At 40.5% G+C, this 15,080-nt stretch overlaps 1 protein-coding gene across 2 annotated transcripts in view; it reads right to left on the bottom strand.

Moving 5' to 3' along the window:
• Positions 1 to 14,739, bottom strand: part of LOC116396183 (protein yippee-like 1) — a 25,427-nt gene extending 10,688 nt beyond the window's left edge. Inside the window, exons 1-2 of one of the 2 annotated variants that reach the window (XM_031870621.1) lie at positions 13,848 to 14,739; positions 6,216 to 6,500 (exon numbers count right to left, since the gene is read on the bottom strand). In XM_031870621.1, the coding sequence (XP_031726481.1) occupies positions 6,216 to 6,332 (117 nt within the window). In that variant the 5' untranslated portion in view covers positions 6,333 to 6,500; positions 13,848 to 14,739. The other variant, XM_031870620.1, reaches the window with a different exon arrangement.
• Between the last annotated feature and the right edge of the window lie 341 nt (positions 14,740 to 15,080).

Below are 15,080 nucleotides of genomic sequence, written 5' to 3'. Positions count from 1 at the left end.
CAAAACATGTATTTTAACAATTGTGCCAAATATTCTCTAGTCACAGCTTCTTAAATATGGTTTTTAATTTAATATATTTGGGTTTTGTACCGTCGGTCGCACAAAACAAACTATTTGAATGAGTCATGTGAGTCATATCTTATTATTTTATGGGATTTTAAAGAATTAGCATTTCCTCGAATAATCAAGAGTGAAAATAATTATTAATTACAAACGCAACATGAAGCGCACCCACAGATCATGTTCTCTACCCGTTCTTATAGAACTAACTCAGAACAAACAAACACAATATTATGTGTCTTAACCACAATGGTCTTAGATATTCCACGATCTATGAGATATATTATGTTTGTCTGTTAAACTAACAGCTTTGTCAGATCAGATGTTGTCAGACAGATACAGACGCATGAAGAGTTACAGTATGAAAGCATCAAAGCAACATGTTTGCTGTGTCAAACCTCCTGGAGTCCAACGAAGATCCCTTAATTAAATCCACTTTAGAATTAAAGTGGATTGTTTAGACTAATTAGGTCATTTGTCAAGAGTCACCCAACGGCTTTGGCCCAATGAACAAGGAAACACAACCCAACAGTCAACAGATCACTGCAGTGGTTTTAATGCTGAGCAGCTGTTATTGTTTAGTTTTCATAATCAATTAATGGGCTTAATATTTCCTGAATTAATAGGTTAATATTTGGTCTATAAAGCGTCAGAAAAGCTTTTCATATTGATGGTTTTGTCCAACCAATAGTCTAAAAGTTGAATATATTCAGTTTTCTATCATAGCAGGCAACGAAAACTTGGAAAATATTCACGTTTGAGTGCATTTTTAGACTAGAAGGAAAAAGTTTTAACAGCAACTTCCATTTAACACATTTAAAATCAGGATTTTTGGAAAGATTTGTTAAAAGAATACACAGATTTTCATCCACTTACGCACACATGCCAACGCTTCTGAGAAAGTGCGACCCAAGCGGTAATTAAAGATATAACACATAAAGGCTTTGCATTAATAATTACCAACATTCTTGTTAACAGTCCCATAAAACTGAGAAACTCTGTACACAGTGTCGCCCTCATGCTGCACAACAAGTCCAAACAACAACAAAGTGGGTGAAAGAACGAACTTCCCAAACCTGTACAGTAGAATGCATTTGATTAATAATTGGAAATAATCCTTCTAAACTGAACTGATGAGTTTACGTCTTGTGAACGTGAGTTTTTTTCAGCAAACGTCTGCACAGCCGAGGCCCAACGACAAACACAAGCAGGAGAGGTGAGAGGTCGACGGCCAACAGAGAAGATTACAACCGAGTCAACCAAGGTAAAGACGGTTTCACCACAGCAGCCGTTTCCTAACTGGTTGCACACAGTGAAGGCTGCATTGAGAGGCCTTCGTCACCCGACACATATTGATGCATCTCGTAATCAATTTAGAGACTCGATGATGAAACCATTGCCTCATTAAAGATGTGGCCTGAAGGTTTTTATTTCATAAAAGTTAGAAACGACGTTTTGACGTTTGCAGTGACATTCTTGATTTCGGGCTCAAAGGACTGGCAGCACATTTGCATTTATTTTGCACAACATTGTGAATTAATTTAATGTAAAACTATGTGTTCAACAATTCTTCTTCTGTTTGACTTCAACTGTTTGAATGGCAGCTTATGGGTCATCTGAGTGCCAATCCCAGATCCTCCACAAACATAACCCTCTCCAGCCTGAAGCTGAAATATAAATGCGGCTTTATGTCAGACTACAGAATAGTTTCAGTGTCTGTCCTATCTGGACAAACAGCAGGGGACAAAAGAAAACTTATTAAACCGCATTGTCTTCTAAATGAGCCTCAATACAAGAGGAGTTTAACTGACCAAACTGGCTCCTAACGGGCCCGACTGTTTCAGCACTTTGGGAAACTCCCTGAGAAGCGACTACCGAACTATAATAAATCTCATTTATTTGCTTTTCCCAGTTTGGAGCTCTCTGGTGCTACTGGTCCTCCAGCATTCCCGCTCCAGTGTCAGGTGTGAGGACAATGGGCCTCTAATAAAACAAACATTACACCCTTTAACATCTTCAGCCCCGCCCGCGGTGGCAACAGGAGCTCATAGATATCTCACTCTCTAATGATTTGTCTTTTAGAAAGCAACAGTCAGTGCTCAGAATACGTCACTGAAGAAAGCAAATGTGGCGGCGAATGATTACAGCGCGTATGGCAGCGACGTCGCAGGTTCGATTCCTTGGAACCTCTGCTGCAGTTGAAGTAGAGTTGGAGTCAATTAAAAGAAGAGTCGGGAAGGAAAGCTATAGGTTTTCATCAATTAATTGGCAGATCCATTGGTACAGAAAATATCAGTAGATGCAGTATTCTATTAACTTTTGCTTTTTCATTCTTATTTCTAAGATTTATTGTCTGTATGCATGTATTCTATTTATATATTATTTTACAACTGATTTTGTTTTTCCTCACTGCAAGTCCATCAAAATGAAAATAACTTTTTTTCCACCACACACTGAGTTTTCGTCTTGCTGTGTGTGTATTCTTGACTGTAAACACTTTGTGTGAACTCTGTCACATAAACTAAGTTTCATTATTATTATTAGTGGCGTCGTCTTCCTTGTTTCATGTCGCGTCTCAAAACCAATGAACTTCCTGATTGCAAACAAGAGGATGTGGACCAAATTAAAACAAAAGAAAACAGCCTGCGGGGCTTTAAATAACTAATGTATCACAACTTTCTTCTGCAGCATTCTTGTGTTTCAGCTGCACGATTTTTTGCAAAACCCTCCGTTTGCTAAACTCTTATTCATTTTCATTATTTTCTTCTCTGCATCCAGTCAAAATGTGCTGCACCAACAAATTCAACCTCCGGCACAGGAGCCAATAAATGTCACACAGACTTTGCTGCGTGACGATTAATCCACATATCTCGACGTGTTAAGTGAGGCGCAGATAAACGAGGATAGTTGCTCTCGTTCGAAGGCTCATCAGCGTGATGTACGACGGTCTTTAACAATTAAAACCTTTCGCGGCTCTGAAGTGACCATGTTGAGGCCGGTGATGCTGCTGAAAGAAGCAGCACGGTCTGGTGGTTGAGCCGTTTACTCGTCTTCCTCCTCGCACAGACAAGCTGCGAGCTTCCGAGTCTCTGAAGCCGCAGGAGGCAAATGGATTTCCACACGTAGATGGCGAACGTGCTGATTGATCATCTTTGCCATTTGAATAATCAGCTTAGTGCGCGGCGAGAGTGCAACGCACGTGGAGTCACCATCTTGCTTTAACACCTAAAAAGGTCACCGCTTCAGTCGCTGCGACTCCGGCTCATCTGATAGTTTATGAACTTTACTCGCACTCTGCTCTCCAGCTGTCGATTCACGGTCGGCAACCAAAGCAGCTGTGCACGCTTGTGGCTCCAAATGGCAGCAAATGTTTGAACAATGTGGACTTCAACACCCAGACATCCTGTAACATATGAATACTGTTATGAATCACACCATCAGAAACCTGATGGTGTGAGTCTCAGCCGTTTGTATCTCACTCAGGCTCGGGTGCGTCGCTCTCCGCGGGCGGATAAATGACCAGACCCGGCAGGACAATTTCATTTTGGGCAAATGGGCCGAATCTTCGGCATCATAAAGCGTGATCCGACTGTGGAATGAGTTGGTTTTTGTTTTGTTTGCTTGTGGAGGATTTATGTGCAACCTATCAGTAGTCGCTTATGATGGAGGAATTTCACTGTATGTTAAAAATAAAAAAAGGTGTTTCAGGCCCAAACTGGTGGCGTCGACGTTAATTCGGAAAATTTAATTAAAGTAAATTTAAAAAAAGATATGATGATAGAAAGGACTCCATTCAAATCGAACTTTCTCACTATCAACACAAATGCTAATGTCGCCGCGCTCTTATTCATGTCTAGATAAAAATAACTTTGAACTGGATCAAAAAGATTGTATAACTTGATGTATTTATGATGTATTTATGACGTTTAACACAAGTTCCAAGCTAATTTCTAAAATATCTGCAAAACTAGAATAACAGCCTCGTGGTTGTACGTCTCCGTCAATCAGTGAAGTTGCAGTTTACATCCATGTCTGTCCGAAAATAATAAATGAATGAAAAGATTATCGGTGAATTAATAAATAACAAAAATAATCCTTAATCGTTACCCCGATGACACCTTAAGAGCTCGAAATTCAGCAGTATTGAGATGAATGGGAGGACACAATTTGAACAAATAAAAACAAAAACAACAACAGTGCAGTTCATAGAAAACTCGTGGGCAGTGATGCAGATCTGAAGCCTGTGTCTGGATTTTTTCATCTCATATTTTGAAAGTAATCCTCTGAGGTCGCAGTGAGCCACAGCAGCTTTCACTTTGACCTTTTTTTTTTTTACTCAAAAAACGCAACAGAAACAAAAATAGCCGCGGCATTAACACTTTAAAAGGCTGACCGCCGACACTGACTTCAGTAATAACACCAGCAGCGGCTGTCATCGAGGCCTCTGAGAATTTATCGTTAGGAATAAAATACAGAAGCAAGAGCGAGCAGACAGATACACGAGCACCGGAGACGCAATAAGGAGGTGAGCGTCAAATAAAATGACATTGCTGTCAAACCCAAAGTGATATTTGCCACAACTAATACCAGAGGACAACACTAAATCACTGCAGAGAACTCTCAGTTCAGCCGAGCAAAGACTTATTCATTTCCAAAATATTACAAGGAGCCTGTCGCACTTTATCATCGTGGCTCATAATCTCACCCAAGAGATGATGAAGGAGACCCAGACAGCGATTATCCAACACACAGACGAGTCTGCAGATTTATCAGTGTTTGATTTGAATAATGAAAAACTGGAGAGAATTGCCATAAAAATGTTCAAAGAACAGCTGAACTCTCGTACTATCCTGACAAACTCAAGTGTTGCTTATGTTTTCCAGTCTGCTCCTACATGAGTACCACTTATTTTAAAGCTGCATTGATTTATTCAATTAACATTGAATTAAATTAAACAAACCCACAAGAAATGATCTGCCAACTTCAGCTTTTTAAGCTTCTTTTAGCTCATTGTTTTGGTTTTACCGCACATTTAAATCCACTGTTTACTGCCCAATCCGCACCAAACACACAAAGACACAACGTTAGCTGGTGAACACAGTGGAGCATTTAGCAGCTTTAGATCCAGATGCTATTTTCAGGAGTTGGTGGAGACCAAGAACAAGACTTCAAATGAATGATGCTCCATGTCTGCTGCATGCGTTAACAATTGTGATCGTTGTGAACAAAGTGCTGGACGTTGGATTATGTAGTGACTTGCAGGGCTAACTACTGTGCTGTAGTTGGTGAACTAACCGCTAACATGCTAGTCAGTCGGACACTTGCTGGTGCCAATTACAACTATCAAGGTAATAGTCAGTTAGCAAGCTAGATAGCTTGGTCGCTAACTGGACAATAAGTTCGCAGAGTTTATTCAAAAGACGTATTTGTCCCATTGACTCTACTGTTGGTCAACGGTGTGAATTTGACCCAAAAGATTGCAGCAATTGATGCTTCGCTAAGCCCCGATGCTATTCCGTCAAACTGTCAGAGCTACGTAACCATTGAGCCCACACTGTCACTAACTGCACTCCTTGAGTATATATTATCTAATTTTTGGAAAAACGAGAGAAGCAGACAGAAGGGTCTACAACATGCGTTTCAAGGATAATAAATAAAAGTTAAAAAGATAAAGATAGAAGCTAAAGCTACAGATCACAGTGTCAAAGTGAGCTAACACATCAGCTGGAGATCGAGACAGAAGACAATGAGATTAAGGAACAACACTGTTCCTCTTTATTCACTGTTACAATCATTAAAAAGCAAAAGCAGCACATTCAGTATACCTTCAGTACCTAGCATAGCTTAAGTTACGTGCTAACACTAGTTAATGATGTGCTAACGTATGTGCTAATGCTAGCTCCACAGGTTTTTACGTAGAAATGTAACGTTATAGAAACTTACTCCAGGTTACGAGTATCACTATTACACAACGTTAAACCATGACCAGCAGAGCCGGATAGCTGTCGGACCCTGGTCAGAGCTGGACGATGCTACGCTATGATTGGACAGTCTGCATACCAGGGGGCGGGACTTAGCGAAGGGCCGATTGAATGTCATGTGAAAGGCTGCAGGGTGACTTAAGCGGAGGACAGGGAGGACTGGACCTGCCGTACCTTTGAGATGAGCTCGTCATGGTTGGCCAGGTGTGCCCGGCAGTGGATGCAGCTGTAGGTGCGGTGGCAGTTCGGCAGGTAAGCCTGGAAGGTCTTTGACTTGGTCATCTTCACCATGTCAGTGGGGCAGGGCTCTTCGCAGGTGTCCGGGCTGGCACTGGAAGAGTTGCAGCTCTGCTGGACTTGCTGACAGAAGAAGCACTGGAAGATGCAGGCAAAAGCCGTCGTTGTTGTGGAGTGGGTGTGTGGCAGGCTCCACACAGACACCACGGGAGAAAATCAAACCTGCCGGGCGGAAAACAAAAAGTGTTGAGAGACTCGTCCCGTGCATCCTATTTTTAGAGCTCATGATCTCCATTGCAATTCCAATATAAACTCATATCGTTTGCTCGAGCAGTCATTTGATTACAGTAATCTATCACGTGATTGCGATCGCATGCTGTTGGCTACCAACACGGCTGTGATGTAACTTAATATGATGACAGGTCAAACAAACCCGTGTTCAATGTGAAGCCACACGACATGTTTCACCTGATCACAAACTGATTTCTTATTCATAGTTCTGTCTCAGTGGACTGATACACGCAGGATATGGTTATTAAAGCTTCTGGTATAAATGTTAGAGTTCTTTTATTTGTTTGCATGCCAGGAAAATTAATTAAAAATATCCCTCAAAAAGGACAATCGGTTTCTTTACACTTTGTTTCAACTGCGAGAATAGTTTGTTTTAAGATTAGCTGTAACAGTTTCAACTAATGTCCAGTGTTTGTTTTTAATTCAAATCTGAACCAGGAGGTCAGTGTGTAAACTGTAACAGATGTTTACAATGGACAGATTGAGTAATAACTTCACTATTTGCATTCATTTCTCTTTACAAATGGAATAGTCAAACCTCTGGGTTTGTTTACAATCCATCAGACTGCTCCCGTTTGTTTCTGCATCCAGCAATTACTTTGACGAGAACTCAACAGAAACCAAAACCTGATCCAAGTTGTAATAAACTCAAAATATAGTATGCATGTATGTTGTATAACAAACAACAACAACGCGCACACATAGCATACAGCATCAGCTTTATCATGAATTCCTGGCAGAGATGAATTCGTCTGCACGTCTGCAGGAGATTCGGCTCCACAGAAACAAAACGCAAACCAGTTCAGATCACCTGCAGGACAGACGAGAAGAGATGAAGAGACAATGCAGCCGAGACACAATGAACATCTCTGCAGGTGAACAATGCTAACTATCCGACAGAATGAAGACCTGCTCCACCTCCCTTTGTACTCGACTGCTGTCTAGACTTTGGTGTGGCAGCCATTTGGATTCCAGCTGATCGAATGTGACATTCATGCTTACACTGAAAATATGTATATTTGATCTTTCCCAGATCGTTTTAACCTGGAGCCTCAAACAGTTATTAATTTCTCATGATAAGACATACATACTCTGTAAAAAAACATCAGCTACAACTTTAAAGATTAGCATTCACTTCGTCAAACAGACCAATTTGGTTTTATTCAACCTATTTCTACATAAACAATCCCTTTCATCTCCCTCCCTTTTCTACACCCTGCTGCTTTCATGACCCTTTCTATTTATCTTGTCTACAGTATTGTCATTATTAATAGCTTTGTTTGTGTCCGTGGTTTACAGCGAGTGGGAGCTAAAGTGTTGTTCCTGTAAACTTTGACATGATGGCCGTTTGGTGTCTTTAAGTGGACGTTGAGGTTTGAGGTCTCCGGTTGGTTCATACTCATCAGTGAGTTGGTTCATGTTTCTACAGCTTGTTACTCTGTTGTGTTGTATCTTGTTTTGTTTTTTCTATGTGAAACACTTTGTGTTGCAATCTTTCTTTAAAAGACGGCGTAGAAATCTAGTAGAATTAAATTTGATCTGAGGTGATTTAAACACATTCAGCACTACACCATAGAAAATGTTTTATACATTTTGAAGCTACATTATTGGATTTTTTTGGCCACTTGGTGGCGACAGAACAAGCTTTACAACACAAAATCTGACATATTATGCTTTATATGGTTGTTATTGGGTTAAATATTAGCAAACAGTTACTTATCATCCAGCAGACACGGAGCAATATTAACATTAGGAGTCACGTTTCGGGCCAAATGTTGAATACAAGTTTAAAATGTATTCTCCTGTTCGCTCTCTTTTGGTTTCCACCGACTCCTAAGAAAAATAATCCGGCTCTTTCGCTACTAAAGGCTCAATTTCCTTCTCCAGATAGTTGCTAACTCTGCTCGTCTGCTTTGTGATTTTAGAGCTTTTTCACTGCAAAACAGCAACCTGGTTGATGAGAGCCGTTAGAGTCAAACCGGAACAGTGAAGTTGCACGAGCAAAGTTGAATTCACCACTAAAGAAAGAAAAGAAAATGACGTACTGAATGGCTGTACTGTTGTCACGGACCACCTGACAGTCAAACAGCGTGCGGACTATGACCTCTTATCGTTGATTAAACTGAGACTGGGTGGTGCCATTTATCTGCTCAACCACAGTGGCTTTCACTTCTGATATTCACTACTGAGATATATTAAAAAGCAGGCGTGTTTTCCTTCAGAGACTGGTGACACTGATGAGAGTAAAAAAAGAACGATGGTCTTGTATGAAAACGTTAAGGTTACTGTTTAGGCTATTCTGTATTTATGTAACTGTATGATTCTCAACAAAATCACAATGTCTGCTAGTGCTGGAAAAATGGTTTCAGGTCTTTTACTCGAGTCAAAGTAGCAATACTACACTGTAAAAAACAACATATTATATTACAAGTACTCATTAGGCAGTATGAGCCATTTCACAATGGTGTATATTATGTTATTTAATAACAATCTGTGCAGCATTATAACTTTATATACTGCCAATGATACAACACAGTTATTTGTGTCTATATTTTGTATTAATAATTTAAATCTGCAAAGTAACAAAAGCTGCCAAATGTAGTGGAGTAGAAAGTACATTATTTGCCTGGAGATAAAATATAGAAGTCAAAAAGTAGCATAACATGGAAATACTCAAGTGGTACAAGTACCTCATAGTACAGTACTTGTGTGAATGTATTTACATTTGCCATATTTTATAATCTGATACTTCTATAAAAGGAGTATTTATAATGTATAACAAAGGACGGACGAATAAATAGATAATAAAAGTGTTGAAATTTTGAAAAAACTACCTATAGTCCTTAAAATAATCTTTGTCTTTAAAAAATGAACTGTCCACTGCTGCTCAGATGCTCAACAGTCACTCCAACCACCAGCACAGCATAACCAAGGTGTGTTAAACAACAACAACAACAACAACAACAACCCGCTGCATCCCTGAGACTAAAGAAACACAACGAGCTCCAGAAGTTTTCCAGTTGAGCTCAATGTGGTGCAACAGGAAGAGCAGCAGCGCCGAGACAGAAGCCAGACGAGCAAAACAAAGGAGCTTCCGCAACTCAAACAGGAAGCAGCCGTGACCTGAAGTGAAGCGTGGCTGCTCTGCAAACACATACAAAACACACATTTACACACCCGGGAAGGTACACAAAGGAAAAATAAGAGGTGGTAGCCTAACCTGGTGGCCCCCAGACGAGCCACATTTCCATACTGTACATATATACCGTATATATAACTGTATAATCTGCACAGGTGTCTGAGACATAATCCCCTTTCTGAATTAGCCCAGTTTAACCCCGGCTGCTCCTAGACAGGGAAAGGTAAACACACACACGCACACACACAAGAGCTTGATGTGTGTCTTTTCACCATCAGTGATTGTATCAGCTTTGTGCAGTGCATCACACACACACACACACACACACACACACACACACACACACAGAGAGAAAGAGGAGACAATAACATGCTGTTATTTGCATTTAGACACCGTGACAGCATGAAACAACACAGAACATCGTCCCTTTTCCCTTCAGTGATGCCAAATAAGGACAAGTTACGTCTGTGGAGCTGTTTCTTTCTTTGTTGTGGTCCCCTGTGGAGCCACGTTGCTCACTTCAGGGTCTCTTGTCAGTACATGGTTTTATTTTTGTTCACTTTTAATGCTCTTCCTTTAACATTTTATGTATTTTTTCTAAACTGTAACAGCTGAACAATACTTTAAGTGATTACTTGAATCCTATAGAATTATTTCCTAGCTCTGGAGTTTGTGGTTCTTTTGTTTCAGCCTTCCTTGCCACATGGTAACAGCTGACATGTTTTATTTAAACTACGTCGTTTTGAAGAACAAACCAAAAGGAAATAATAAAAACAAAGAGGGAGATGTGAGTCGAGTCGACAGGTAACACAGCTGATATTCAAACTGGGCAAAGTGAAAACAAAGAGGCAGCACACTGCGCGTCTCTGGTAACCAGCAACAGGAAGAGTCCAGACAAAAGACTCGCTGCACTCAACACCGAGTCTAACCCACCAAAACCCGACACATTTAACACAACATGCGTTTATATTTATATTGTAAAGAAGGCGTTCCCCTCTAATCCTAAAATGTGTTTATCCCCAATAAAGAGCCACGACGCGAGCGCAACTGTGTCGCTCTATCTTGCTGTTGTTGCTGTTGTTGTTGTTGTTGTTGTTTTGTTTGTTTGTTTGTTTCCTAGCCTGGTGCAGTCTGTGAACCCAGCACGACACCAGAACCAGGTTGCGTGAGGTAAACATTGCCGGGCTGCTGTACTCACCATCTGGATCATCAGAACAAAACGCAGCTTGGTGGAAAACTGAAGAAAGACAAGAGGTGTTTTTCAGTCTGATGTTTTCTTTTCTAAGTTGATTCAATGCTTGTCGTCGTCCCAGGCTCTGGTCCATGTGTGGTGCTGCCAGACGGGAACTTATTGTTGTGTCCTTTGGGTGCTGACGGGTTTCATTTTTTCCCCCAACACGAGCTTTTGTTGTGTCTTTTGTGTGCGTAATGGACTGGCCTCTGGTTACTTTGGTACGGAACGTCACCACGTGGGAGGGAGATGGAGCTGTGATCGACAGCTATGGCTGGCCAATGGGTGGCTGTGCTGCCTTCAGGCTCCCGTGGGAAAGATGGAACGCAGGTTCAGAGTGGCATTCAGGTGGAAATAAATGTTCCCCCTTTTTAAAGTCTATTAATTTTATGTTTTATTTGGAGTACATTTGTTTTCGTATGTGCTCTTCAGCATTTTCTATTTGTTTTTCTTACTTTTAGCCATTTTTCTATTTAATTATTTATTGCAATGACTTCATCTCCACACGCATATGTGCATAGATATATGTGTATATAAGTAGATATAAAAGTAAATGTTTTTAAAGTAAATTTATGTATCGCATGAAGTAGCTACAGTTTACCTTTCATTGTTCAACCCTATTATGTTTGTAAAATGTCAAATAAAAGAACCATGAACTATATTTGTGATTATTTTGGTCAAGACTTTGTATCTATGCATCTGTTCTTCTTCTTTTGCTGCAGTGCCACTTTAGTTTCGCTGCATATGATCAATAAACTCAAGGTATCAACATCATAAATCTCATCTTAAATTAAAATGACCTTTATTCTTTTTATATACATATATACATGTATGTTTTTTGCTCAGTTTTGGCCTAATAAAACAGTAATAGAGCTTATATTGTATGCTTTCAAACACAAAGATCCTTTTAGTTTCCCCCCACGTGTTTCACTTCATATTTCGGGTTGTTGACTTTGGCAACTGAAAGCCAACTTCTTTGCTGAAGTTTTGAATGGAGGTCAATGTATTTTTGGATGTTTTTGACATTGATTTAATGCTGTAAAGCATAGATGCAAACGCATCACATATAACGTGTTTGTGTGTAAATTGTGTCAAAGTGGAGAATTATTTATCACAAGCAATATCTTTTTTTCAGAAAAAACAAAAATCTGAAAGTTACTTTGTTATTGTTGAAGAGCTTATTTCCCATGAGACATGAACGCGCCACCGGGAGGAGGAGGGAGCGCGCAGACACCCGGATGTGTAAATAAATACAAGATGAGAATATGAATTTCATTCCTCTTCTTTCTCTGATATGAAAACGAATACTTTGTGTTTGTCATGCTCAGTTTTCCACCTGCAGCTCTTTAAAGACAAGTCACATTTGGTTTCTGCACGTTTTGGGCACATTTTGTTCACTCAAATTACAATTTACATTGCACCTATTGCTATTTTAATGAGTCTAGATTTAATAAACGGTATTGTGGGTTATAATCCTCTAAGGAAAAATGATCCAGACTTGTTTTATAAGGCTGTCAAACACAACAAAATATACAATCCGACACCAAGTGGGAGCAGAAACACCAGAGAGCAGAAAGTCCAAACAGAGCACCACAGAAACACTACAAGAATATTACAGGATCCCTTTTCCTGAAAAACGCCCACACAGCGAAATCTGAGCCAAAACACGTTTGACCCTATTAGTTATTTTTAGAAACAGAGCATGTCTTTAAGCTGAAATTAATATTTTATTGTATAGATGAAAAAAACTAAACAGCAGCCTGATCGTCCACCACCACCACCACCTCCTCTTCCTCCTCCTCCTCCTCCTCCTCCGCCTCTGTTTATGTGTCAGTGCTGCATCGTCCCTGACATTGGACAGATCCATATCTGACATCTAATGCCATGAATGATGACATTAACCATAAAACAGCCTAATAATAAAACAGTAATCTGGTTTATAGCTCTCAATCAAAAGCCTGTCCTCGTCCTACCCTTGCTTGCCCTGACGTCGTGGACGCGCATGAGCTTCAACACAACAAGCACTCATGAACTGTTTATATCTTTTTTTTTTTACTGCCTTTGATTACAAATATACGTATATTGACATTGCAACACGAGCCCCGTCGTGTTGCAATGCTCTCCAAGGTGTTGCTTCACCGTATGGATGCACGTAAACACAACATTGCAGCTTCCCTCGGAGAGGCAGGCTTTGTGCGCGCGCGCGCGCGAGCGTTATGAAATCAATCCCTTTCGCTGTGTTTTTGTCGCTTGTTCACGTGGCATCATAAGCACCCCCCCAAAAAAAACTGACCGCGATCTGCAGCCAAAGAGATGATGGAGGTGCTGGTGAACATAGCGGAGATAGCGCACGTTATCACATGAAAGGAGCTGCACGTCCGGGTTTTATGTTCTGCTCTTGAATGTAACTCGAGGATCAAATTGCAAAACGTGTCTCATTAAAGAAAGGAGACATTGTAACCTTATAATTAATGTAAACGCGTAATTATAGGCCTACGGTTATAAAAATCCTACAGAATTACAATCCTATAGGAGCATGGAAATAAAGGAATACGACATAAATGCCAAACTAAGTTTATAGAAGAGTATTATACATATTATAAGATTGTTACCGTGATATTAAAATGTGTTTTTCATGCATTAGAGGCACTGTCTGCACCCAAAAACAAAAACTAAACCCGATACCTTTCAGGTGTTAAATATAATGTAGGCAATAAAAGCTATAAATCCCTTTGTGCAACACACGAGAAACATAAAATGTACTAAAGTAGAATAACAGTTATAAACTCACTATACAGACACGCACTTTAAAGTAAGTACGACATTGTAATAGCTTTTACAGTTATTGTAGTGATTATTCTGACAGACACGCGCGTGTCCTCCAGCAGGTCACTCGCGCTGCACTCACCCCAAAAACACCTCGACTTCCCCCCCTCGGAAACCAAAACAACCCGGTGAAGAAATCTCTTCCTCCGCTGGAGCTGCAGCAGTCTTTGGATATTAGTAAAAAACATAAAAAAAATTGTAAAAAGAGACCTTCACCGTCCCATAAAGGTAGCAGCAGGCGGTCTAGGTCGGGCTGAATGGAATTAAAAAGCCCCCAAAAAACATCAGTCTCCTCGGTGGATCTTCACTGCGTTCATGAGCCAAAGACTTTCTGCGTTAACGCGTAAAATGTGCGGGATATCTCCGGAGGTCCGGTTTGAGTAGAGTCCCATCCGTGAGGTGGGTCAGAGTGAGTGCATGTTGGAGCAGCTTGCAGCTCTTTGCAGGGTTTTAACCTCTATACATTTAGCTCTCCGACGTCAGCGGCAGGACGGACCGAGCTGTCCCGTCTGCGGCCTTATTTATACCGATATCCTAATTAGCTCCGTGATGCGCAGCGCGCTTTGAATAATGCACAAACACGTTCACGAGCTGCGGACGTGTCGATACGACTGCTCGGTCTGTTTATCAAAGTCTTTATACTCTTTGTGTCAACTGGTTTTGTTCTCAAGCAAATATAAAATAAATTAAAAAAAGTGCCGAAAAGCGTTGTTTTAATACGTCTACCGATGCTACCTTTAAGTGCTGCAGGAAATACGAGACGCGAGCGCACACGATCAACAACGTGGAACATGCAGTAGCAGCTGGCTCAAATCGTGGCAGCGGCAGCTAGTAGAGGCACTTCCTGTTGCAAGCTCAGCTGCCACTAGCGTTAGCTTCTCGTGGCACCTGCCAGTGATTCGGAGCGGATTCCGCGGTAGTTTAGCCTTTATTTGTCGTTATTTGACATTATGTGACAATACATTAAGGCCGTTGAAGGCATGACTGTTGGTAGTTGTAATTGGTTTATTAAAAAAGGCCGAATTGTAATAGAATGGATACTCGTTTTTATTAGCAAGCTAATGTAGGCTAACTTCAGGTGGTACTTGTTGCCCATGGCAACGATAAACACTTTCATGCAGCAGACTCAAGGAATGCAAATTGTAAATATGGATAATATGCATTAGAGTGAGTATATATATATATATATATATATATATATATATATATATATATATATACACACACACACACACACACACACACACACACACACACAGTATGCCACAAGTTGTTGCGACAGTTACAACGGCGATTTGAGCTTGCCCTTTCTCGG

Source organism: Anarrhichthys ocellatus, unplaced genomic scaffold, assembly GCF_004355925.1.
Source record: "Anarrhichthys ocellatus isolate YVR2014 unplaced genomic scaffold, GSC_Weel_1.0 scaffold53, whole genome shotgun sequence".
Classification (NCBI taxonomy): domain Eukaryota; kingdom Metazoa; phylum Chordata; class Actinopteri; order Perciformes; family Anarhichadidae; genus Anarrhichthys; species Anarrhichthys ocellatus.
This window is presented reverse-complemented; position numbering and strand designations above follow the sequence as displayed.